We start from the raw sequence: 24,966 nt of genomic DNA on the forward strand, positions 1-24,966 counted from the left end.
TTTTTATGATTTTGGAGATTGTTAGTTAAGAAAATATTAAGTAAATAAAAATATTATGTGAGATTTGAGATATAAGGGTTAGTAAAATATGTATCTTTCTATTTATAAGAAAAATTGTAGTTAAGAGCATATGAAAAAATTATTATTTAATTGGATAATAACCACACTAATTTTTATATCAATTTCTATCTATTAGGTAAATGTAATCTATACTTCCTTCGATTTTTTACTTGTCGTTAAAGGTTTTCTCACACAAAAAAAAATTATTAAATTGTCTGTTTTATCCTTTATTAATATATTTTATAAATATTTCTTTGGTCAGAACTTTAAAACTGGAATATTCACCAAATATTTTTATTGAAAATCTAAAACGACAACTAAATTAAAACAGAGGAAATATTTCATTGTTATAGGAGTCAAATAAACTATGTGAGAGTTATAGATATGCAATCATTACATATTAATACATTTTCTTATATAGTCCCTCTGTATCAGAATAGATGATGTTCTAGGATTTTATTTTGTATCAGAAAAGATGATTTTCTGTATACTTTATCAATTAATGTTAAAAAATTGCAAATTTCAAGAATCATTAAATGAGAAATTAAAAGTTTGATGAAATATTATTGGTTAATAATTATAAAAATATATTATTATAAATAAAAAATACACTTATTGCTAAACATTAAATGTTTTTCTTAATTCTTGTAAAAATACTAAAACATCATCTATTGTGATAGAGAGGGAGTATGTAATATTTCTTAATGTTATTATTAATCATTCATTGCATTACTATAAATATTATGAAAGTTAAAAACATGAGAGTTAGTACAAAATATGGGATTGATGAGATGGAAGAGAAAAGTTAATAAAAATTGTGTCGGTTTATAAAAATACATTATTGTGAATTAATAACTAAAATTGTCTATTTTTAAATATATATTCAAGAGTTATATACTATAAATATAGATCTGTGAAAGGGCATCTTAGCTAATCATATTATGAATTTAAATATATATTCACTTCTCTCTTTAAATAGAAATATATACAGTTATCTCTTTATCACAAAAAATATATTCAATTCTCATTTAGTTATTTAGAAATTATATATTAAAATATACTTTAGTTTATTTTAAATGGATTAAAAATGAAATGAAATAATGTAATATCAAGATCATGTGAATTATTTATATTATAGTGCGGAAATAAAACAGCCAATTATTACTTGACATTATCCTATACAACCAAATATATATATATATATATATATTATAATCTTATATCCTTAAACTATTTAATAATCAAATTATTTGTTAAGAGAAAAATTTATTATTTAAATTCAATTGAGTAAATTTGTTATACTAAAAATTTAAAGAAACAAAATGACACTTGTAAAAGAAGACAGCATCAAATGACAATATTTTGGAGCTTGCCAAAAAAAACTTTACTTTATTATTAGATGATATAATATAGTAAGGTTTCTTTTTAACTCTTACTCTAAGAATCACCCAGCATCATTATATATTAAAATTCTTTTAAAATCAAATACACCTATGGTTATTTATTTTCTTTTATAAATGATTTAAAATGATTGCATAAATCATCAAAAGATGAACAACGTAAAAATAATTGACATTTTTGGTAAAAATACTCAAGACTTAGTAAGATAATATGTCTTCTAAAGTTAGGAACTTTCCAAAAATGGATGATCTGAACAACGATACTATTGTTACCGGTGTTTTGTTGTTTGTTGGAGATTGAATCGAGGATAAAATAGAATGTAAATGTTGTAGTTTTCACAATAGTTTGAAAGAGGATGTGTTTGTATGGTATTAGGTTGTTTTTAGAAAACCAAACTTTATAGAATGTTTGAGCTTTTAAGAGAGATAAGGAATTAAAATCAAATTAATGATCATAAATTCACAAGTGTCTCAAAATAATAAGTTAAAAATGAGAAGTACTATAAACAAAAATGAAAATTGAGGAAAATAGTGGGTAGATATAAGGCAATGCATAAAATGATGATATCATTTCGTATCAAAACATAACTGATTATGTTCATAATTTATTCTGAAATTCCTAACATGAAAACTTATAAATTTTATGTAATTCAAAAATACCATGATGCTTAAAATAATAAGTGTGAATTGAACAAAATAATTATAGTATTAGATTAAAAACATCTCACAAAATTACTTAATTTTCTAAAAAGTAAGCTCAAAATTTAATTTTACATAAACAAATTTTTGATAAACTAATTTACTTAAATAACACCATCCCACCATCTTACTTAAGTTTGATTCCGCTTGTATCTGCGAAAATTATAAGATTCAAACACTGAAATTAAACCCAAGAATTCAAACTTATAAAATTAATTTAATATTAGTTTAGTTCCGAGATGAAACCAACCACACACTGATACAAGGTGGCTCTAGATTTTTGGAGGCTGCATATGGTTTCTGATTAAAGAAGTGAGGAATGAAATGTTGATAGTTTTTTTTTTGGTTTTATGGACCTGTAGTTAATGTCCAAACTATAGTTAATTAGGTTCAAACAAAAAAAATACATGTCAGAAATATAGTAAGCCAAGTGTCATCTCCTTAGCAAAAGTTGAAAAAACCTTCTCATACTATATAAGATTTTCGTTAAATATTTAAGATAAATTATATTTTTTTCTTTTTTGGAAAATAAAAAACTAATAAGTAGTCTAAAAAGGAAAATGTAAGATCTATAAATTATTTTGATAGATAATTTTATGTCGTCCTATATATTAATTTTATTGTCATCATCTAAAAGTAATAGTTAACAAAAAGTAGTTTTACATATGATAAGTCAATTTTAAAATAATTTATTATAACGATATCACAAACAAATATCTTATACTATAAGTTTAACCAGTTTTTATTAAAAAATCATGAAAAGAAAAGTGTGTGAAATTTAATATATATTTTTTATTTTCTATATATTGTCTCTATTTCTAATCATTTTAATATAAATATTATAATATACAATAATTTAATTTTTGAAGTTATTGTTTTCTGTTATATCATAGGGTGATAAAGCAATTATGTTATGATATCATTATGTTTTTTTAGTACATATATTTTAAAGACAATCAAACTGTAACTTATAAATTACTATTAAATACAAATTTGAGTTGTGTTTTTAATACAATATTTTTGATTATTGAATATAATGTGAGTTGTTTTTTTATATATTAGAAAATCTTTTATATATTTAAATTAGTCTATCATTAATTAATTTGGTTTCAGTTTTTACTTTGAAACGTATGAAACCATTTTATAGTAATAAGACAATTAGTTACAACAAAGGTAATTAAATTTTGTATGTTCGTTAAAAAATTAAGATAAATTAACTAATTTATAGTTTGGTTTTTTTGGAAAAAAAACTGACAAGTATTCTTAGAAAAAAAGTGTAAGACCTTACTTGGATAGATAAATTATGTTGTCTTATATACTAATTTTATTTTCATATATAAAAGTAATAGTTAACAACAAATAATTTTATAATATGGTAAGTCAATTTTAAAATAATTTATTGAAATGATATCACAAAACAAATATCTTATACTCTAATTCTAACTAACTTTTTATAAAATTCATGAAAATAAAAGTGTGTCAAATTTAATATAAATATGTTTTTCTTCTATAAATTGTCTCTATTTCTAATCATTTTAAAATAAATAGTATAATTAACAATAAATTAATTTTGGAACTATTGTTTTTTTTCATGAAGGAGATAAAACAATTATGTTATGATACCATTGTTTTTAGTATATATGTTTTAAAGACAGTCAAACTGTAACTTATAGAATACTATTAAGTACAAATTTGAGTTGTGTCTTTAATAGATTAAATATGATTATTGAATATAATATGATATATATATGTGTGTCTTTAATAGATTAAATATGATTATTGAATATAGTATGATATATATATATATATATATATATTAGAAGATCTTCTATATTTTTAAATTAGTCTATCTATTTTTTAGTTGTGTTGATCAATATTTTTTTTTAGGTTCTATGGTGTATGACTTCATTATAAAATATATTAGATGCTAAAACTAAAAAAGGAAGGAATATATTTTTGTAACAATGTTGAAAAAAATTCTAAAAACAAACTATACAACAATCATCATTTTTTAACAAACTATACACCACATAAGATACAAATAAAATAAATTCAAATTAAAAAAATAGAATGTTAAATTTAAAATTAATGAGAATGGCATGTGTCACAAAATTAGAGTGTCAAATGTCACATTGTTAGTCAAAGTTAGAAAAAAACCTTCTCTTATTATATAATATAAGATGTCCATTGTTCATATCAGTTAATTACAGAAATACAGAGCAATTATTTTATACATGAATGGGATATATTCAAAGTCAGTTGTGTCGTGTTTTATTAGACGTTGACATAGCTATTTTATTTGTCAACAATCTGCTTCATTCTACACATATTTCAGGGAACTTACAATGAGAATGGAGATGTGTGTTTTGATGAAAATTTATGATTTTCGTTGTGGCGTAAGGAGAACGAGTGATCATGATATGCTAAACGACTACTAGAAAAACTTAGGAAAGCAAGCCTCTGAGATTATATAAATCACTACTTCTTTTAGGGTTAATTTAAGAAAAATGAAGATTTAATTAAGTAAATGTCTATTTGTTAAGTTGCTTATTAGCTATTTCTTCTTAAAATTATCACACTTATTTTGTATATTTGTACGCTCATTCACAAAGGTTGAAAGATTACAAGATTCTTTGGATTTTGTAGTTAAGTTGTTATTATATTTTTGTATACTCATTATAAAGATTGAAAAACTTCAATATCCATAACGTTTTTGAGTGCTTGATTTAACAAAAGAAAGTTAAGTTTGCGTTTGATTTTTTCTTGTTATTGGTATATTCGCAGCCATAATGAATGATGAGTAGAAGAGAGGAAGACAAATAAAGAAGGGGAAAATGGATAGTGAAGGGGACGGTGGTGGTGGTGGTGGGCTTCTCACTCTCTCACTTTTCTTGTCAAATGTCTTGTCTTCTCCATTTCCACACTCCAATTTATATGCAACCTGTAATTTCTTTATTATTTTGCGTTTTGACATTCTTTTGATCAAATATGTATAATCTAAAATAAGAACCAAAAGGTGATATGTGATCAATTCTATTTGGTTTTAAGCATCGGCCACTGTGAAAGAAAAGAAACTTCATCTTCAATTTGGAGCAATTTGAAATCTTTTTTGTATTTTCCTGGATTGACTTGTTTCATCTAATCCAAAGTCTTGCTTCTCTCTTTTTCATATATATCCCCAACTCTCAAACAGAAAAAATTAGCTGATTGGTTACTTTTAGTCTCTGTATCTCTATAGTACCTTGTCCTTTGATTTTTCAACGTTATACTCAAACCTGAATACCAAAAAATCTCAAAGATAAACCGGTATATGATTATGATTTATGACCTACGAGCTTGGACTCGAACTCACAACCAATCATGCAATTAGCAAAGAAAAGCTCAAGCCAACACAAATGATGAATAGGCCCATGCCTTGTCCCATTTGTTCCCTTCTCTATTACTTTCAAAATCACTCTTCTTCACAAAAAGTTAAAAGACTCTTATTAATATATAAAGGAAGCACGAGATAAAACTTCAGAAAAAACGATAGCCTAACATTTACCACCCAATATCAAAACAAAGAAAAAAGAGTTTGAGATGAGAGGGCATGAGCCACGATCAAGCTCATCATGTGCAGCCTGCAAACTCCTGAAGAGACGATGCACACCCACTTGCATTTTCGCTCCTTATTTCCGCTCAAATGACCTGATAACTTTTGCCAAAGTCCATAAAGTCTTTGGAGCTAGCAACGTCAGTAAGCTTCTCGGTGAAGTTCCTGAAGAACAGAGACAAGAAACCGTCAACTCGTTGGCTTATGAAGCTGAGGTTCGTCTCAAGGATCCTGTTTACGGTTGCATTGGAGCCATAGCTTCTCTGCAGAAGAAGATGCTTGAGCTTCAACATGATCTAGCCGTTGCTCGCACTCGACTACTTGCCCATTCTGGGGTCAACAACCACGTGTCCCAGTTGGATAATTCTCCTGAGCTCGCTGCTTTTCTCGATCTTGTACCGTATAGTGACTTGATGTTGCTTGACGGGTCTACTAGTCTTGATGCTTACTTGTATGATCTTGGACAGCCTCCTTTTGTATAGGCCTTATCTCTCTATCATATCTCTTTATCAGCTGTAATTTGCACTTTGCTTACAAGTCATCTTCGAAAATATAAAGTATATCTCGGATGTATGAATTCCAATATGGACAATCAGATGCTTACTTCATCGTTTGTAAGCAAGAATCCAGTTTAAACTTTAAAAGTAACCATCACATGCGATGAGATAACTCAGGTACATGATGAGCCTTGGAAGGTCAGAGTCCTTACCAGTTTTGGACCAAGTGGTAGGCCAAGGAGAGTAAAGTGAGGTTTTTTAGATACAAAGCTTCTTTGTAAGTCAGGTATGAATAGGAGAGCACATGCTTATGCATCCCCAAATTCTACCAAACATGAAACATTGATGGATATGCTTCTGCGATGTTCCTTTTCGAGGCTCCAATAATTCAGCCTCATGTGTCACCTCTTCTACCTCAGGTCACAAGAGTCTTGTCCTGGAGATTCCAGAGTGCTGCAAAGTCACATAAGCAAACAGCCAAATCAATAGCTTGGTGGGTTTTGATCAATTCCAAACTGAATTATGAATTGACTCTGATAAATGAGTTCTCCTCAGAACCGCACTACGCATCTCTGGTTAAATCTAGGCATTCCTGAAACCTGATTAAGCAGAAACACTAATTGCAGATCACAAAAAGAGAGATGAACACTATTTGGAACTGCAGGCACTGATACACAAACCATCATACATTGATACTTCACAAAAGTACATCTTGATATGTCAGATACTACGAGAGTTCTTTTGGTAATCCGCATTGCTACTACCAACCAATGTACTCTACAATGCTAAAGAAGAAAATGAAAAAGAAGTAAAATAAAAAAGCATCACTCTAACTTAAGAAAACCTAAAGATCAATAATAATAACATCTTCTCCAATTCGTATGAGCTTTAGATCCAAACATTTGCTCCCTTGCGCCTCACCACAGTAAGTAAACTCCTCCACATTCTATAATCCTACAACTTCTTACCTGTACAACAAACAAACAAAGTTTCAGTAAACTCAAAGAGCTTCAAACTGAAAGCACAGAAGGAAAAATGAAAACTTTGACCTGAACAAGCTCTTCGTTTCCCAAGTTTTGACTTCTCAAGCTCCAATTGCATCTCCATCAACATGTTCATTCGTTGTAACTCAAGGTCCTTTGCAACTTCCATCCTCTGCTTCTCCAATTCAATCATCATCCGTTGCTTCTTACCTTCGATTCTTTCAAACGCTTCCCCTAATTTAAGAATCGATCTCGCCAGCTCCCTAAAAGCCGATCCTTCACTCGGATCTACATCTTCAACTCTACGATGCTTCCTCACCACAAAACCCCAATCACCCGCGTCATCATCATCTTCATCATCATCGTCATCATCATCGTCGTCGTCATCAAGAGAGCTTCCCGTCGATTTAGATCCAGCAGGAATCAAATTAGGGTTCATCAACGCCGACTTCACAACGCCGCCGGAAGGTTTCTTCACAACCGGACCGATCAAGAAATCGAGTCTATCGAAGAAGCACCAAGCCGACGAAGGCTTCGCCTTCTCAGTCTTGTACTTCTTCTTCAACGTATCGATCCGGTTTTTGCACTGCACGTCGGTCTTCGGCCGGCCGTTTCCGTGGCTAGCGTTAACGGCGTCGGCGACTTCTTTCCAATCGTTTTGCCGGAGATTGCCACGGTTGAGATTGACGTAACGATCTCCCCAAGCTTCGATCAACGTCGCTGTAGCGTCCTCGCTCCACCAATCCTCTCTCCCCGCCGGTAAACGGTTAGACCCGCTTTGGTTGTGAGGCTTCGGGTGAGTCTCCGGCGTCGTCTCCATCTCGGAGAGGGGGAGGCTAACGTGCGCGGTGGAGGATTGAGGCTTAGGATAAGAGCTTTTTTGTGATTTGTTGGATCGGATTGTTTTGGGGTAAAGAGAGAGAATGAGAGAGTAAAAGAGAAAATTACGGTTAAAAGACGATTTTGATTACCGGCGGTGACGTCAGCAACGGCGATTTTCTTCTTTCTCTCCTACCTCTGCTAACCGAATCCAACCACTCACCCCTTGTAACCGGTTATCGAGAACCGGTTTAGTCATAAATTGAGTCATGTAATAGTAAGGTCAATGTCAAGCTTCGTTTAATACGGGTAATGATGATATAGATTACATTTTGGAGTGTGTTTTCCTATAACATTTGAAGCGGTTTGGATTAATGATTAATTAGGGCTAAAATTGTAGAATCTCAATATTTCATTAATGTCATGATTAAAAAGAAATGTTATTATGGAATAATAATAAGAAAAACTATTATAGGTTTGATGTGTTAACAGAAAAACTATTACGCTATAATAAATTGGAGTTTGGAAGTGAAAAATGGTGGGATGTAATTAAGGAAAGATTGAGGTGGGTAGACAAATCGTTAGGTAAGGGAGAGCATCCCAAACGTGTTAGGTCTTGATAGACTTTATATTGTATGTTTCGTGCCGTGTCTTGTCTAATTATCTTTTTGCTGTCTTACCAATTGATATGTTATATAGTCCATGCCTAACTTACGAATGCTTTTGTAACTACGTAAATGTCGCTGAAAGCCTGAAATGTTTGAAAAGGGCTGAGTTTTGTTGTTGTCAATAAGTGTCTTATGATGGTATGGATGAAGAGCTAATAGCTAGAAGAAATCTGTAGAAATAATTTGATTTTCTAAACTAAATATGATATTCTTGCATCATCATTTGACGGGAAGAACCAAATCATAGTATCATCTTCTGCAGCACGTTGTAGCAGTGGATAATAAAGAGTTCAAAGAACAAAATACGTTATGATTTATGAACTTATTATCAAATGTACACGCTTTGTTTATGTTCTACATAATAGTTTTTTTTCGAAATTATTGATTGGCTTCCATGTCAATGACTTTTGAATCTTTGATGCAATTGATCTATTGTTACATTTAAAATCACGTTACATTTTACATCAAATATCACATCTTGCTTCCACGTAATCGAGTTAATCGTGCTCGACACAGACGGTGAAGCAACTAAATCAATGTAGCCAAATTAATTAAATTCTGACTGATGCATTATTTTATAGTAATACTATTTATTTTCTTCTACCCACAAGGATCTTGAAAAAAAAAACACATATTAATGCATGTTACCTAATACTCCCTCCGTTTTAAATTACTTGTCGTTTAAGGTTTTTTCACGCAGATTAAGAAAACAACTCAATTTTCTATTTTACTCCTTCTTTAATACATTTTCTAATTTTCTTATTGGTCAAATCATTAAAATAGTGGGGATATAAAGCATTGGAAATCTAAAATGACAAGTATTAAAAGACAAAAAAATTTGTCTAGAATGACAAGTAAAAAAAACCAGAAGGAGTATTTTCTTGAATAATTTTAACCAAAAATTAATTAAGAAAAATACAAATAATATAGTAAAAAGTTTATAAATAAAATAAAACTACACTTTCCTCCAAACCTGACCTGACTCGATCTTACTTGTACATACATATACACTTGTACTACTTGTGGAAGCTGCAGTTAACTCAAATTAATATTCTCTCTGCTTATCTTTATTTGAAGTATCAATACAATCACGTGACCACTGACGTTAACTGTATTACTATATATATAATACATATCACACCGTGTTCACAATCAACGTCGTCCATAATTTAGAAACAATTAATCCATCGCCAACCGGCAAAAAATGACGTCATCTTCACCGTCTCCACAAGCCTCCATGCTATTGTACTGGCACGACAACCAATACGACGACCGCAACTTCCAGATTCATGGCCGTACACTCTTCTTCGCCGTGGCTCTGTTTTCCGTCGTCTTCGTTTTTGCTCTACTCACTCTCTACATCCACCGGAGCTGCCTACCACACACTCCCTCCACTATTCTCCACGAGCCGTCTCCTGATCAACACACGCTCTGCGTCCGCGGAGGGCTTGATCCGGCTACGATTAGAAGCTTGCCCGTGGTGCTTTTCAGGAGAGAAGCGGCGGAGGATGAGGAAGAGGAGGAGTGTTGTATATGTCTCGGTGGTTTCGAGGAAGGGGATAAGATGAAACTGCTTCCTCCGTGTAGCCATTGTTACCACTGCGAATGTGTGGATCAGTGGCTTAAGACCGAGTCGAGTTGTCCACTGTGCAGAGTCTCCATCCGAGTGGACTCGTCCATGTCGTTGCCAAGGCAATGAGACAGCTAGAGTGATAGTGATTAAAGATATTAATATGTTTTTTGTCATTGGGTGAGTCAAAGATTTTAGTTAAGATTTTGCATGGCCGTGGATGGAGAGGAAGATATTTTATACACACACACGAATGGTTATGGTTTCTCTAACAAAATTTAATTTTCCTATTCTGTCTTTATCATTGATCGTAAGTTTTGATAAACTTCTATTATTATAAACGTACAATGATGGACATTCTTTGTGTAGATAATTTATAATTACAAGGGTAAATTAGTTAAATATTAAATGATATAAAATGATATGTTATTTTATTATTATTGCACACTATGTGATACAACATTTACATGGTAAAATTTGTGCTATTTCTTTTACAAATAAACATGATTTTTTTCTATAACCATAATTATTTGAATAAAATAACATTTTGTTTCGATTAATATGTTATCTTCTCAAACTTGCATATACCAAGACAGAAGGAATGAATTTTGGGGATTATCCATGGACCATAGTTAACTTAACTAATATATAAAAAAGTTATGGTTATCTAAATTGTAGTTAAAAGGATAAAAATTGAAAAAAAAACAGTACTGGTTAAAAAGACATCAGTATGGGCTTTATTGACCATTAAATTAGTATCGAAAAGGCCCAATACTTGCAAAAGGAGTAAACGAGTGTTTAGGGTTTCGCTATCATATAAAGAAGTATAATAAGACTAAAGGCAACAAAATCCTTCTGATTTGTCGGCCGCTCAATATTTTTCGTGAAATCTGCATAGAATCAGAAGAGTGAAGAAGAGTGTGAATTCGCCATGAGGGCTAAGGTGAGTAATGGGTTTCAGTTTTTGTATGGATTTGTTTGATTCGTGAGAATTGGAATAATAGTGGGTAAGATCTGAATGGTGTGTGTTTGTTGGGTATTGATTGTATCAGTGGAAGAAGAAGCGTATGAGGAGATTAAAGCGGAAGAGACGAAAGATGAGACAGAGATCTAAGTAGAGAGTTTCTTCGAACAAGCCCTGCCCTGTCCTTTTTTCTGTTTTTTGTTTGAATGCTTCGTTGAACCAAATTGTTGAATGTTATGTTTTATTACATTGAAAAAAATCACTTAACTTCTGATCTATGTTCTGCTCAATTATGATTTTGATATGCTTTTTTCTTTTGGGATAAAACTTAGATTAATGCTCTGAAATTTAGATTACGATGATAACTTTGAAATGAACTGATTGGTTCGGATGTTAATAATGATGGGGATACAAATTTAAGGAGCGAGTATATTGGTCACACCTAGCTTTAGGGAGTCTTAATCTGAGAAGGTATAAATCTCCTAATAACAAAAGTAATCATTGTTGTAGCTCTGCTTCGTGTTCCAATTTATGGTTCAACATTTCAAAAAGATCGGCTTTAAAAATTGGAGCTTCGTTTTCCTACCACTCTGTCTCCTATGCATGTTGATCGCTGTTGAGACTCTAGATCATCATGTTCATCTCTCATCAATCAAATCTCACGGCTCCCCTTTCAAATTTCATGTGACTGACTTCATGGGTCATAACTTTCAGAATTGTCAGAAATAGGCTTAAATTATACTATTACAAGCTTTCTGGTGACCAATTAGCGTTTTTAAATTTTGCCGAAAGCAATGGTTATTGTGATTCATCTAACAAGTTAAAAGCTAATAACAAGATGAAATGTCCGAAGAAAAACTCCAGAATTGCTTAAAATGTCGAAACCTTAAGTGAAAAGAAAACCTCATGAGATAGAATCCCAAAGTAAAAATGATAAGACTATTAGGAGAAGTCGCATCTCCTCCAAATATAAACAGTAAAATGGGCTTCAATCAAAAATGACTCACCTAAAACCCCCCCAAAGAATATTACAGAAGAAAGCAAGTTTATTATCCACACATACCTATATATATTATAAAGCGAACCCAAAGAAGGAAACATTCCGATGATTCCGGTCACAGCCCTGTAGTAGACGAATACCACCATGGCAGATTGCACTACTATGAGATTTCACTTTTTTCCCCAATGGTCTTAGTAACCACCCATCGGTGGCATTCCATATGGTGGCATTGGAGGCATTCCTGGCATTCCGCCCATTGGTGGTGGCGGACCATACCCACCACCTCCCATTCCTGGCATCGGTGGTGCGGGTAAAGCAAGTGGCAATAATTGGGCGTACATGTTCTGCATTCGAGAAACAGAAACAAGATATAAGTGTGCTATATTGATTTGTTTTTATAACATTTTAACTGTATGATGCCTGAGTGTAGTACCTGTTGGGACATGACATCCTTCTCTTCCTGTTCTTTGGCCTTCACCTCTTTTTGTGCCTCCAGCTTGTCCTTAATTAGCTCATCCACTTTCCCAGAGTATTCTCGGATAAACTACAAAGAAAAAAAGGACGGGATAAAAGAGAGTTGATCTCTATAGCGTTAGTACGGTTCCTATCACATAAGTAGAGACTATCTGAGGGATTTGGAGGATAAATTACCTGGAGGAGATACGGGAAGGCAAAGTCGATCATATTGTTGATCCAAGCAAGTTCTAGAGCAACGTCTGGTCTGATTAAGTCATAGCAGACAAAGAGACATGTAGCAAAGCATTCCTTTTTCCCCTGTGTAATCAGAGCACAACATACAACAAAAGTGAGTATTAATTTCGTCATCAAGACCAATAGACTGTTTTACCGTATACGGTGAAAACAAAAACAAAAAATTAATGGCTTTCGATGTAAACCTGCTTGAAACCCATCCATACCTGTTCAATGAAGTAGACGAGAAGTTGTTCCGCAAGATCATGGTCGCCAGATTGTGAAGCAGTTTCCATACAGTCCTTGTACATGTTATCTTTCTTTGACAAAGCAATCGATTGCTTCCATCTACCAGCTTTCTTGTAGATATAAGCAGCCACACGTCTCATTTCGACAAGCTCGTGTTTCTCAATCTGTTTTGCACCATCCACATGAAGATCAATTAGTACACAAGGGAAAATATAAAACGTGTACTCTAAGATACATTTAAACTCTTACCTTCTGAGCGAGACCTATCTGGTCAAAACTGTCATGCAAATCGATAGACTCGCGCAACCTATCATAGTCTTCTTCTTCTACGTATATCTCATTCAGAGCTTCATTTACAGCAGAGACATTGTTGCTCTGAACTGCAACCATGTATGGCTTGATAAGGCGCAAGTGACCAGCCTGAGATCAAAAACAAGAAAAAAAAACATCAGAAATTGATTGTTAAGCTGCTGATAAGTTTTAAGGGAAAGTTTAAATTAATGTCAGCCTCTAACCTTGCGCATAATATCAACGACACGCGTGTGATCTAACCGCAGAGCAAGCACATTGAGAAGATCGTTGATTATATCAGGATGCTCTTGCAAGTAGAAGTGAACGGCCTTATAGTAAAGCTCAACATTTGCAACCTTGGCAACGATGTCTTTGAATTGCATGTGCTCCCATGCTTCAGGAGAATGGTTCATGACAGTGGTTGCAGCATTATCAAACTCATCATATTGAATGTAAAGATAAGTAAGTTCCTGCCAATGCTGTTGTTCATCGCAGGCCCGGATAAGCTTGGGAATATTGAGGCGAGTTGAGAACAACTTGATGTGTTCCATAAGCTTCTCATAACGATATCTGGCGTACAGTACACCCAACTCGGTGAAGATCCCCATGTGAGCACGTTCCAGACCAAGTCCACTCTCCATAAGCGAGATCAATTCATTGAAGCATCCTCTGTTCTGGTAGTACTCGCTCACTTCTTCCAGGTCATCCACCTATCAAAGCACAAAAAGATTACAGAAAGGCATACAAAACTGAAAACTGAAACCAAGTAAAAAAACTTCTCCGGAGCTAGGATCAGGTATCCACCTGTATGATAATGTTAAGCCCACAGATTTGAGCAAGTCGGAATTCCTCAGCATCAACACAAGCAAAGCAGACTTCCTTCCATGTCTTTGCACTGTTTGCCTTCCTTGCAGCATCGACAGCACCTTGGAACTGTTGCAACTTCACAAGTGTGACGGCTAGCTTGGCCCAATTCGATATGAATGCATAAATTATCTTTGCAGCCTCATACAGAGCTTCGTCATACAAGCGGTCACCAACATTTTGAAGGTTAGCAACGTTGGGCATCAGAATAAATTCTTCAATCTCACCCAACCTTTCAATCTTTGCATAAGCATAGATGAGCTCGCTATCCACCTTGGGTTCCTTCACCTTCTGTCTAACCATCAGAAGGTACCTGACCAAGTCATCGTAGACATTAGTATCTTCAGAGGCACGGATGACCTCCAGGAATTGAGTGGCATCATCAGCTCGGATAAAGGACTCAATAGCATCACTGACTAGTCCATCCCTGAGCTGAGCCTTAGCCACTTGACTCCAAACAGAATCTTCTTCGACCCGGAAAGCAAATTCAACAGCACGTTCAATGCTTCTGACATTATCCAACAATACATTGACAGCCTGAACATTTAAGTTAAACTTCTTGAAAATCGCAAATGCTTCCTCGTACAATTGCGCATCAACCGCCACTTCCCCAACAGCTGGACCATCAAAATTATCCAGCCTGTTAATGTAATCCATAACTCTAGACGGATCTGCCTTAATAGCTGTCAGTATAAGCAGATTTTGCAGATTGAAATTTCCACTGAAGGCAGAATTTTGAAGCACAATTTTTTCAAGAAGCTCAATAAGCTCATGCGGCAGATCAGCAGTCATGAATGCTTTAACAGCTGCAGAAACTTGCTCTGGGCTCTTGCTTTCTGGTAAAGCAGTAGACACAACTTGGTCAATAAGTTGCCTCCTATATTCATTTTCTTCTGTAAGAACCTTCTCCCAGAGGTCACCATCCATCCTCTCCACTACGTACCTGCAGTTGTAAAACCGTGTATAAGCAAGCAGTCTACAAAGTAACCAGTGTGGAATAAGTAACAAGTCTGGTAAGCAATGATCAAATACCTGGCTTGTAACTTGAACAAAGAGTTCTTGTTGGTGACATTGATGAGTTCCTCATCACATTGTCCTCGTCTGTATGCCACAACAGCCAGAGTGGGATCACGTTTCTCGCAGTACTTACCCACAACCTTAGAGTCGTAGTAAGGATTGGTGGTCAGGAAATGCTCAGGATTGTTATTACTGTCTATGATAATTTTACCCAAGGCATTATGGACATGCACATCTTGGCTTCCCTCACTAACTAGATGCTCTAAGAACTGAGTGAGGAGCCGGAGTCGATTTCTGAAAACAAAGATACATATTAGAGCCTCAGGAACAAAGAGCATATATATGAACAGACACAAGATGACTAAAAGGATTCGCACCTCTTTTCACATTCCTCGACAAGGGGTTCAACAGGAAGTAATGAACGAACAGAAAGAATGAGGCCTTTTATAAAATCTTCAGGGCATTCGTCATCAAGCAACTGCCCCACAACTAAGGGAGCATTCCCAGGATTCACCTACAAAAGAAATCACACGTAAATAGTGAATGAAAGTTCTACCGTATTTATCAAGAATCTTAGGAAACTACTTACCTTCTGAACGTAACCTTCAATATAACGCAGCATGTTGTTTGTGTAGAGGTAATGAGTAAGATCAGGCACAAAGCCGAAACGATCACAGACATTTATCAAAGGTCGGGCATCAGGAAGCTTAGCTTCCATCAAAAAGTTCTTCGTCTTTTCAGCATCATAAAAGTTAGACTCTCTAGTCACACGCTCAACCTCCTTTATTTGACCAGTCTTGGCAGCTGCTTCAATGTACTTGAAGTGAATCTCAGGATCCTCACTATCACACAGAGGGATGACATTATACGTCATCAGGATACAAATACAAGGATTGTGCTAGTTTGCAGGAATGACAGAAGGTTCTTGATAAATTACCTCATACTCAAATATGAACCTAGGAAAAAGTACAGCCCTTCGTATGACTTAAATTGCTCAAAGAGTTTAATGCATGATTCAACACCAAGTTGCTCACAGTACTCCTTGCAAGCCTGCAAAAACATGGACAGATCAGTATCGCATTAAACAATAAAATTCATATGTTACCACATTACAGCACATACCTGAACGATTATCTGAAGGTTGCCTCTCAGGTTGACCAGCAGAAGATCTTTCATGCACTCCATAGCCCACTCGCTAGAAAGAGTACCGAAAAACTCAACAAGAGCCTGGATAATTGAGTAGAAAGATATTCAGCAACTCGAACAGCAAGGAGTTTAGCAAGCAATATTAGTTCAAAGGTAATAATACCTGTGGCTCAATAGCATGTGTGTTCACAATTACACGTTTGATATCAGGTAACTCTGAGTAATGCTGCCCAAAGCAAATGGAAACTTAGTTAGAGATGAAAAAATACTGCATCTATTAGGCCAAGAAGACATTGAACAAAAACCTTTAAGGATTGGATGTAAAGTCCAGCCTTTTCACAAAGCTGAGCAACACGAGGCCGGTCATAATGGCTGAACATCCCATTTGCTAAGATTGCATCAGCCACATTAGGAAAGGTTACCAAATTGATCTCCAAAACCTGTGTTGACAGTGCACTAAAAGGTCTTAGAAAAGAAGGTAACAAAGAAAAGCACAGAGACGTACAAGTGTTGCAACTCTTTTCAACCTTAGTTTGCAGAAAAGCATGCTCAGGTAAATTTGGCTTCAGAACATCTAGAAGGAACGCAGTCGCTTCACGGATCAAATTTCTCTGAATATGCAAAATAATAAGTAAATTAGTACAAGATACCTCTAGTAATAAATAGATTCAGTATACAGATGCCGAACAAGTAATGAGCTACAAATACTGATGTATACAGTATATCCTACGTGTTCACCTACCTGAAGGAAAAGATCAGTGATAGTGTTGTAGTCAACTGGACAACCTCCTTCCATTTGGGACATCATTAAAGCAAAATTTACTGCTCCCTGCAATTTGCAGAAGAAAAAAAAAGGTTTTTGAAATTTTACAGGGCAAAATTAATAAAGAAGAATCAATTTATGACTCTTCTTCTGATACGGAGTAAGAATCTCGTAAACTAGTCCTTCCATGGTTTAATATGTTGCAAGTATCAAAAGTGCACCACACTAACCTGAGGATCCGTACGGAGTATTGTTTGCAGAAGAAACATGTAATCAGGTGTGTACCCAACCTAAAGTCACAACATGAAACAATGACACTTCTTGAGCACAATGACCTTTAAGGTAACAACGGAGGGGGGAAAACTTTAAAACTTAATTTTTTACCTGCTTTGAATAAATCAGTATCTTGTCAAACTCCCTTCGCTCTGCAAAAGCTGCAACGACTTTTGGAGTAGCTCTAGCTTTGATGTATATTTTTAGAGCAAGGTCATTATCAACAGTCTGGAACAAAAAAGATTACCGTTACAACATACTAAGTGAGACATAGGAGTAGTTTTAAATGAAAATGGTCATTTTAAGATTACCTTAACAAGGTCTCCGAGTTCTTCACTGCATTCTAACTTATCCTCTGCCAACCAGTTTTCCAAGAGGTTCTTCTTGTTTTGATTCACAACAAGCCGAGATAATTCCAAAGACTCATATGCATTGAGCTTCCCTCTAGTCAAAAGGGTCCCAAAATACTGTAACAATGGAGGAGTTTGCCCTGCTTGTACAGGAACACTCTGCAAAATTGTATAGTGTAATGTTGTAGTTTCAACATATTATAGTAGACAACACGTTCACAGACGATTCTTTGTTTCAATATGGAAAAGATACCTGGAATTTAGCCACCGTATCAGGTGTCCGTAGAATACCCTGAGGAGATTCAGCAGCAAGCTCGGCAGCCTCCTTGTACTTTGTTTGAGCAAATAACTCTTGGAACCGCTGGACAACCTGTAACATCCAAAATGAATATAAATTTGCATCAACAAATGTGATACAAGCAGTGGGTTTGGAGGTCGAAGGAGTTTATGACCAAATTGAATATGGGATATTTACCAAGTGTTCTAAAGTTACTAGGGTTTTATCAATGGTTTAAATATGATCTAGTCTGTATCTGTATAAGATGTCTTAGGAGTTTGGAAGAGGTTTATCATCAAACTCCTTAGGTTTTCGTAATCCCAACATTATCAGCTACCCTCTCCGTTTCAGATTAAGTGTTTTAGACTAAATTTTTTTTGTTTCAAAACAAGTGCCAGTTTATGATTCAATGAAATTTTGATATGAAATAAACTATTTTACTCCTATTTAATATTAATTAACCATGTGACACATTTAATTATTCCTTCATTTGCTTGAATATGTAAAAAATGATAAATGACACTTGACTATACGGAGGGAGCCTTAAATATCAATTTCTAATTTTCTACATTATTGGCATTTATCGGCAATATTTACTTCACCAAGAAAATAGATCCACACATCTGATCCAAAATAAATGTCCCATACCAGATTTTCTGCACCAGGGAGGTTTCCCCTCTTAGCAAGATTGACAGCAAGCTCCAAATTGTTCAACTGTGATACAAAAGCATAGATTTCTTAGCATGTCAGGATGAATAGATAGATTATATAGAGAAAAACAGAATAAGAGATGAACATACTTGACCACTAATAAAAGGTATTATGGTGGCCTCATTTACTGTTGCCAAAAGAACTTGTCCTCGCCTATTAATGGCATAGAAACCCCCAGCTGCGGAAGCTTCAGATGTTAAGAAAATGGGGTCCGGACTAATCCGATTTCTGTAGATAGCAGAAGCTGTCTCTAGATCATACACAAACAGCAGGCCAAGCTTGGTGATGACATATATCAAGTGAAACTTGTGAGAGACCTGCCGGGAAAAAAAAGTTGTGTCATGAATTTACACAAGAAAATTACTGAAGTTAATTGAACATCTAATGCAACTACAAACCTGCATGGCCACAGGAAAATCATCAGCAAAATCTGGAGGGAAAAAGAGATCTGCCTGCTTTTTAGTAAATGATGGTTTTCCTGCAAAAAAATGACGCCCACCTTTAGACATCAGACGAATACCAACAACCAATAACCATGAAAATAAAGAGCAGTTAAGGAAGCTAACCTGGTTGGGCACCAAGCTCAATGACATGCAACTTTGATGTTATCTGCCCAGCATTAAAGCTCTTGCTTGCAAAGGATATAAGAATAGAAGGATTTTCATTCCCAGGGACCTACCAACCATTAATAACGTTGCTTGTTATACTACATTTCAAGATCCGACCATGAATATACTAACAAAAGAACCACATAGTTACCTTAAACTGAGCAAATGACGCAGCATGTGCTTCAAGGGCCTGGCTCCGTTGTTGATCCACAGAGAAAAGCTGCATATTTCCCTTGACCAGTTGTGGTCTCTACAGAAGAAAATGATGTAACGATCCAGTCAAAAATGTACAACATGACTGCCCTTATGATGTCTTAATTCAACCTAATACGTGGTGAAGGAAACCTACCTCAGGAGAGCCAGGAGCAATTCCAATCAAGACCAACCACTTCTCATTAGGAGAGCACTTATAGTTTATAATTTGATTGTTTGCCAAATTGGCCGTTCTGTCAAACATCTTAACTGGCTCAGAATCACCTGGAAATATCGGGAAAAAAAATGAGAAATAACATATACATGATGATATGAAGAAGAGGACAGTAAGTTAAAGATACAAAACCTTCAATCGACCAATGATACACAGAAGTTTGTGTGACCAGCCCCAGCATCTTTGGTGTGATCCACTTCCAAAAAGCAACCTATAAAACACGGGTGAGACCATTAAAATCAGAGACTGTATGAAATATATAATATGAAAGATAATTGGGTTGCAAATTGTTTGCTTTAAGACTCACCTGCTCAGGCATCTGATGTGATTTCAACTTTGCTTTTGCTTCGATGTTAAATATTTGTAGATGATCCTGAGTAGTTCCTGGGACTTGAGCTATATACGAATTTAAGAAAAAAGTGAGTAACAAAGTAAGCAAGATATAAGTAATAGCCAATATAAGGAAACAGCAACACTAAACTAGAATTTCTAATTTAACTTAACTAAGCTTGAGACACAACATGCCACAAGAATATAACTCATGTTGGAAAACATGGAACTTAACACTGATATTTTCTACAACAATTAACATGCTATCAACCCAAGTCCCGAAGAAGAGTATCGGACTAAAACATAAACTCGATGACTGTAGCTACGTTTCCATACTGATTTGATAAATAGATTTTCTATCAATTGATGTATCACAACATGGTCAGCGTCATCTAAACTTCAAATAACTAAAAAAACGTTCTATCAAAATAATAAATAGCATAAGTAGTTAACAAAAATGAAGTAGAAGTTATCAACGGTAATTCTGGAGAAAACTTCAACAGGAAACACTTATGGGTGTTATAACTGATAATACACTTCAAAAGGAAACTCTTAAGGGTGTTATAAGTGATAATACGACGCAAGTTTCTTTCGATTGAAGGAAACAACAGTTAAAATACCTTTTAAGGCAAGGATCCTAGAGTTTGGGTTCATAAGAGCAGAATCAGCAGTTATAGGTCTCCTTAAAGGCTGCATCGGCATATTCATATCGATAATAACAACACTGTTCTGAGGTGCCGTCTCCCGTACACAAATGTACTTGTCAGACTCCATAGTAACATTTGTGAAAGTGATGAATTGTTGGTTGATCCCAATGCTCGGAAGCTGGAAATATACCAAAACAAAAAACGTCAGTTTAGGCATAGTTCACTAACTTAGTTTACAAGATCCGAGTAACTAAGCACACTGCACAACACAATAACTTCGAAATACAAGGCTAGATACATTCAGGTAACACAGATCTGAGCGTACGTATAGAGAATCTGATCAGAGAGACAATGAATCATTAAACTCACTAAAACATACAACGATCGAGTAGAATTCAGAACTGGAATCAATCATATAACAGTGAGAGCAGAACCAAATCGTAAGGAATCAGAGACTACAACTACATAAACAAGTTAATCGTACAAAAATTTCAGCTCGATTTACAATAGGAGGAACGGAGAACTCACCGTTAGGACCTCCTTCATGATGATGGGGGCGTTAGCTGCCGCCATGTTTGACCTCAGATCGCGGCAAGAGAATCCGGGGCCAAAATCAGATCGACGGCCGGGACGGGACCGTCAACGGCCAAGAGAGATGAGAGACGCGAGAGAAACTAAAGAAGATTTGAAATCGCAGCCAGATCTGAGGTAAGTGAAGGAGAGAGAGGTGGTGATGGTGGTGGTGGAAGATAGAGATTCCTTTTTTTTTAATTTATCTTTTTCGTTTTTTGAAAGTGAGAATGAGGAAACAGCGATCCAATCGGAGTCACTCGTCGAATATAAAGGAGGGTGTGGAGAAGGAGAAGACGTGCTACAAAGCTTTAGTGCCTGAGCTGTACGATGTGCTTTTTTTTTTTTTTTTTGGCCCGGATCGTTGTCGGGTCGGGTTCTAGAACCGCGTAATCAATGGGTCGGGTTTTGTCACGAAGCAGTACTTTTTGGGAATTTTATGCGTATGTTTTGAGCAATGGTCAATTATAATATTCGTAATTTTGATATCTTTATTTCATAAAAAGAATGTTTGCATGTCGATTTATATTTTTTTCCATCTGAAAATTTTTATACAAAAAATAGGAACGAAGTTTGAAAGAAAATTTAGGTATGATAATAAGATAAAAAAAGTTTGCGTTGTTCCACACCGATATCGATCATATATAGTTACAAAACTATTTTTACGTTTTAAAGTAACACTTTCTTTTTTCACAGTCCAAAACGTATATATGATTTTCTCTATGGTATGAATAATCTAGTAAAATGTCAATTTCTAAATATGGAGGTAAATGTTATACAAAAGTTTCTTCTACTATTTCGTATCGAGTTTATTATGTAGACTAACAATTTCTAATTTGATCCAAAATTTATTAATCTTACGCATTGATTTAAGTGTTAAGAAATTACGTTGATTTTAAGCTCGAACTATATAATGTACGTGTTTGATTGGGTAAAGCGTTAATTTGTGTCACGGTCTAGTTATAGCAAAAAATGATCACCTTCAGAAACAAAAACTTATCTCGCACTGCATGTGGCCATGATCTGTTAGGCACTTTTGTCATGTCCGGATTATATAATTCTACTCCAACGTCATGTGTAGTAAAATAATGGAAGTCTAGCTTTAAACATCATCGAAAGACTTATTAATTAATATATACATTGAGACATATATTCTTCTATTTAAGATCTACAACTTGAGTTGAGTATGATAGAGTCATTGATGTAAGTATGTAACCAACAAGTTCGATCTTAATTAAGATCGTGACAGTTTCGAAATACGAGAAAAAATGTTTTGAAATTTTGAATGATGGTCGAAATAAAGGAACAATCAAAATGGAACATACTCCGAACTGAATCGAACAAAAACAAAAAAAACAACAAAATTTCAATGCAAAAATGCTAATAATCCGCTGCAAAATCAGAAGATTTTGAGGAAAACAAAAAAAGTAACAACAAAACCGACTCTAGGTACTCAACCTAGGAAACAAACAAATCAAACATCAGTTCTTCAATCTTTATAAGATTTGATTCGGTATCTGTCAAGTGGATCCCTGAAGAAGAGACGTTCTTGGTACACTCTCCATGCGTACTCCTTGAAACAAAAAGATTTGAATGCCCTTTTCTCATCACTTCTTGCTCCTCCATCTCCCTCCTCTGCATACTCTTCTTCTTTGTCACCGTCACTAATCATATCTTTCAATGGAGAAACAAAAGTGTCCATGGGAAGTGTAAGCATCAATGTCATTGTCACACACTTTTTTGGACCATCGTTTTGTCCCGAACACAACACCGGTCGATATTTAACTCTTTTGACCTCTCCGTTTCTCCAAACCTACAAATTTTAAGTTGTTTGTTAGTTTGTCAAAATTTGAAACTAAATAAGACTATATATAGTATTGTAGAAAGCTTATATACATATTTTGACTAAAAAGAGAAGTATATTTAAATATCCCAAATTTCCAAAGTCCTAATTTCTTTCCCAATACAGGTTTTGACCTAATTAAAACACATCTCCCTTTAAAATTTTCCCCGCTCCTCCTCCACAAATTTTTGTTGTATACAACAAGAAATATATATCGGAAATATACAAATCCTTGTTCTCTTTTTGATCAATAATGTTAAGACAGCGAATTAACGCCATAGTGGAACAAAGTTCTGTTCCATCAGAAAAGCTAAGCTGATAATGCGATAATTGTTTAAAGATTTTTATAATAAGAAGATTACTAATTAACTAGTAGCTGCTTAAAAATAATATTAGTTAATCAATAAAAAGAGAACTACTAACCTGAGCAATGTCACCTAACGTCACAAGAACAGAGTCAACTCCGGGCAAAACGGACACCCAGCCAGACTCGGTCAGCAAACAATACTTGTCCTCCCTTACCTGATACTGTAAACATACAACAAAGGGATAAAATCCGTTGGTTATCTCCGGTTCATCATCAGGAACACCTTGGTTAAGCCACATCAGAGTATTAAACCGGGTTGAGTCATATTCGAATCCTAGTGCGTTAGCCAGCATCTCTACCGTCTTCAGTCCAACTTTCTCTAGAGTCCGAGTGAACTCGCGGAGGGAACTCAGGTTCAACTCACTCGACTCATTTGAGCAGTCGACGTCAAGGCAAAGCGACGGCGTTTCAGCATCGGCTTCGTATCCGAGCGGCCAGTTTTTTGGAAACGACGTTTCTTTCTTCTCTTCACTGAGGTCTAAGAGCGAGAGCGAGTCAGACTCGGCTGCTTCAGCGAGTCCAGAAGGGATGAAAATATCGGAGTCATCGATAGAGAGTTGGAAATATCCAAAATCAGTAGCGGCGGAGATAAGATCGTCCCAGCTTTCTCGTTCTCCGGCGGAGATAGATACCATCGGAAGAGAAGCGATGGAGGATGCGGGAGCGTCGGAGAAGCGGCGGTTGGGGAGTGAAAGCAAAGGAGGGAGACGGTTGAAAAGGCTGGAGAGAGCGTCGACTGCTGTTTCCGATTTTTTGGTGGTGTTGGGATGTGAACATGACGGAGTTGGTGGAGGCGCCACCGTGGCTCCACCGTGTTTTTTCGAAGGTTGGTGGTGGTTGAGGTGAACTGAAGAGGAAGCCATTTGAAAAGATGGATGTGACTTTAGAAGAGGCAGAGCTATTCTCCTTATTATAAGAGTATAGAACAGTATCACTAAATAGTATTGCTTCTACGCAAACGCAAGTACGTGTAACTTGCTTCTACGCAATGGAACATATAAAGGTTTACTCACACTCGTGGGATATTATGTATAACCTAATTTTCTAGATTGATTAGTACTAGATACCCAAATTTTACCATCTTGTTTGTACAAATGAAAACAATATCACTAAATAAGTTCATTTATCATGTGTGTGGTTTTTTTAATGACATGAACTTTGCAAGTGGATTTTAATTACAATTATTATGTTAATATTTTCCGATAACACATTTCTTACATGCCTATTTGTTTAAATTATGTGGCATATATTATTGATACGCAATTTGCGATTACAGTTTTCGCCAGTTTTG

The 24,966-nt window shown here is 35.0% G+C and overlaps 4 protein-coding genes, 1 long non-coding RNA gene and 1 pseudogene across 8 annotated transcripts; 3 read left to right on the forward strand and 3 right to left on the reverse strand.

Annotated features, from left to right (window-relative positions):
* Window positions 1-5,540: 5,540 nt before the first annotated feature.
* LOC147926275 (trihelix transcription factor ENAP1-like) lies at window positions 5,541-8,559 on the reverse strand. 3 transcript variants are annotated; one of them, XR_015581881.1, is made up of 3 exons: window positions 7,298-8,438; window positions 6,461-6,701; window positions 5,541-6,264 (listed from the first exon to the last, which is right to left on the reverse strand). XR_015581881.1 is itself a non-coding variant. In XM_087487734.1 (2 exons), the coding sequence occupies exons 1-2, from the start codon at window positions 8,049-8,051 to the stop codon at window positions 6,664-6,666; spliced, it is 792 nt and encodes a 263-aa protein (XP_087343860.1). In that variant the 5' UTR covers window positions 8,052-8,438; the 3' UTR covers window positions 5,541-6,663. The 3 variants fall into 3 exon arrangements, 2 of the variants coding, with proteins under 2 accessions (XP_087343860.1, XP_087343861.1); XM_087487734.1 differs by having other exon boundaries at window positions 5,541-6,701; XM_087487735.1 differs by lacking the exons at window positions 5,541-6,264; window positions 6,461-6,701 and adding an exon at window positions 6,917-7,216 and having other exon boundaries at window positions 7,298-8,559.
* On the forward strand, window positions 5,739-6,369 carry LOC104745304 (LOB domain-containing protein 21 pseudogene; annotated as a pseudogene). The gene has a single exon (XR_015581882.1). The product of XR_015581882.1 is annotated as an LOB domain-containing protein 21 pseudogene (transcript).
* A 1,028-nt stretch (window positions 8,560-9,587) lies between the features above and the next one.
* Window positions 9,588-10,565, forward strand: LOC147926276 (RING/U-box superfamily protein). The gene has a single exon (XM_087487736.1). It carries the CDS (start codon window positions 9,923-9,925, stop codon window positions 10,415-10,417), a length of 495 nt encoding a protein of 164 aa, XP_087343862.1. The 5' UTR covers window positions 9,588-9,922; the 3' UTR covers window positions 10,418-10,565.
* Window positions 10,566-11,045: 480 nt separating this feature from the next.
* On the forward strand, window positions 11,046-11,528 carry LOC104745306 (uncharacterized). Its single transcript, XR_760741.3, has 2 exons — window positions 11,046-11,231; window positions 11,341-11,528. It is a non-coding gene; the product is annotated as an uncharacterized LOC104745306 (long non-coding RNA).
* Window positions 11,529-12,096: 568 nt separating this feature from the next.
* On the reverse strand, window positions 12,097-21,860 carry LOC104745307 (Clathrin, heavy chain). Its single transcript, XM_010466507.3, has 30 exons — window positions 21,424-21,860; window positions 20,869-21,073; window positions 20,226-20,314; window positions 20,051-20,129; window positions 19,841-19,968; window positions 19,643-19,741; window positions 19,450-19,558; window positions 19,282-19,361; window positions 18,973-19,200; window positions 18,821-18,886; window positions 18,149-18,265; window positions 17,857-18,054; window positions 17,657-17,773; window positions 17,503-17,562; window positions 17,252-17,338; window positions 17,037-17,120; window positions 16,815-16,949; window positions 16,673-16,735; window positions 16,486-16,590; window positions 16,301-16,413; window positions 15,953-16,205; window positions 15,741-15,877; window positions 15,379-15,657; window positions 14,287-15,289; window positions 13,707-14,192; window positions 13,441-13,611; window positions 13,170-13,355; window positions 12,904-13,026; window positions 12,686-12,796; window positions 12,097-12,596 (listed from the first exon to the last, which is right to left on the reverse strand). The coding sequence occupies exons 1-30, from the start codon at window positions 21,466-21,468 to the stop codon at window positions 12,444-12,446; spliced, it is 5,109 nt and encodes a 1,702-aa protein (XP_010464809.2). The 5' UTR covers window positions 21,469-21,860; the 3' UTR covers window positions 12,097-12,443.
* Window positions 21,861-22,722: 862 nt separating this feature from the next.
* LOC104745308 (2-oxoglutarate (2OG) and Fe(II)-dependent oxygenase superfamily protein) lies at window positions 22,723-24,642 on the reverse strand. The gene is made up of 2 exons (XM_010466508.3): window positions 23,732-24,642; window positions 22,723-23,278 (listed from the first exon to the last, which is right to left on the reverse strand). The coding sequence occupies exons 1-2, from the start codon at window positions 24,536-24,538 to the stop codon at window positions 22,955-22,957; spliced, it is 1,131 nt and encodes a 376-aa protein (XP_010464810.2). The 5' UTR covers window positions 24,539-24,642; the 3' UTR covers window positions 22,723-22,954.
* Between the last annotated feature and the right edge of the window lie 324 nt (window positions 24,643-24,966).

The sequence above is a fragment of the Camelina sativa genome, chromosome 15, assembly GCF_030686135.1.
Source record: "Camelina sativa cultivar CO46 ecotype springtype chromosome 15, ASM3068613v1".
NCBI lineage: Eukaryota > Viridiplantae > Streptophyta > Magnoliopsida > Brassicales > Brassicaceae > Camelina > Camelina sativa.

Excerpts from the sequence above, each read along its gene's own strand:
- LOC104745308 (XM_010466508.3), bottom strand. The coding sequence starts at position 24,538 with ATGGCTTCCTCTTCAGTTCACCTCAACCACCACCAACCTTCGAAAAAA. Across the intron at positions 23,279-23,731 it reads CGTTAGGTGACATTGCTCAG|GTTTGGAGAAACGGAGAGGT; the intron begins GTTAGTAGTTCT and ends TAAAATTTGTAG.
- LOC147926276 (XM_087487736.1), top strand. The coding sequence starts at position 9,923 with ATGACGTCATCTTCACCGTCTCCACAAGCCTCCATGCTATTGTACTGG.
- LOC147926275 (XM_087487734.1), bottom strand. The coding sequence starts at position 8,051 with ATGGAGACGACGCCGGAGACTCACCCGAAGCCTCACAACCAAAGCGGG. Across the intron at positions 6,702-7,297 it reads GAAACGAAGAGCTTGTTCAG|CACTCTGGAATCTCCAGGAC; the intron begins GTCAAAGTTTTC and ends GTGACTTTGCAG.
- LOC104745307 (XM_010466507.3), bottom strand. The coding sequence starts at position 21,468 with ATGGCGGCAGCTAACGCCCCCATCATCATGAAGGAGGTCCTAACG. Across the intron at positions 15,878-15,952 it reads TTGAAGGTTACGTTCAGAAG|GTGAATCCTGGGAATGCTCC; the intron begins GTAAGTAGTTTC and ends TTTCTTTTGTAG. Across the intron at positions 13,027-13,169 it reads TCGTCTACTTCATTGAACAG|GGGAAAAAGGAATGCTTTGC; the intron begins GTATGGATGGGT and ends CTGATTACACAG.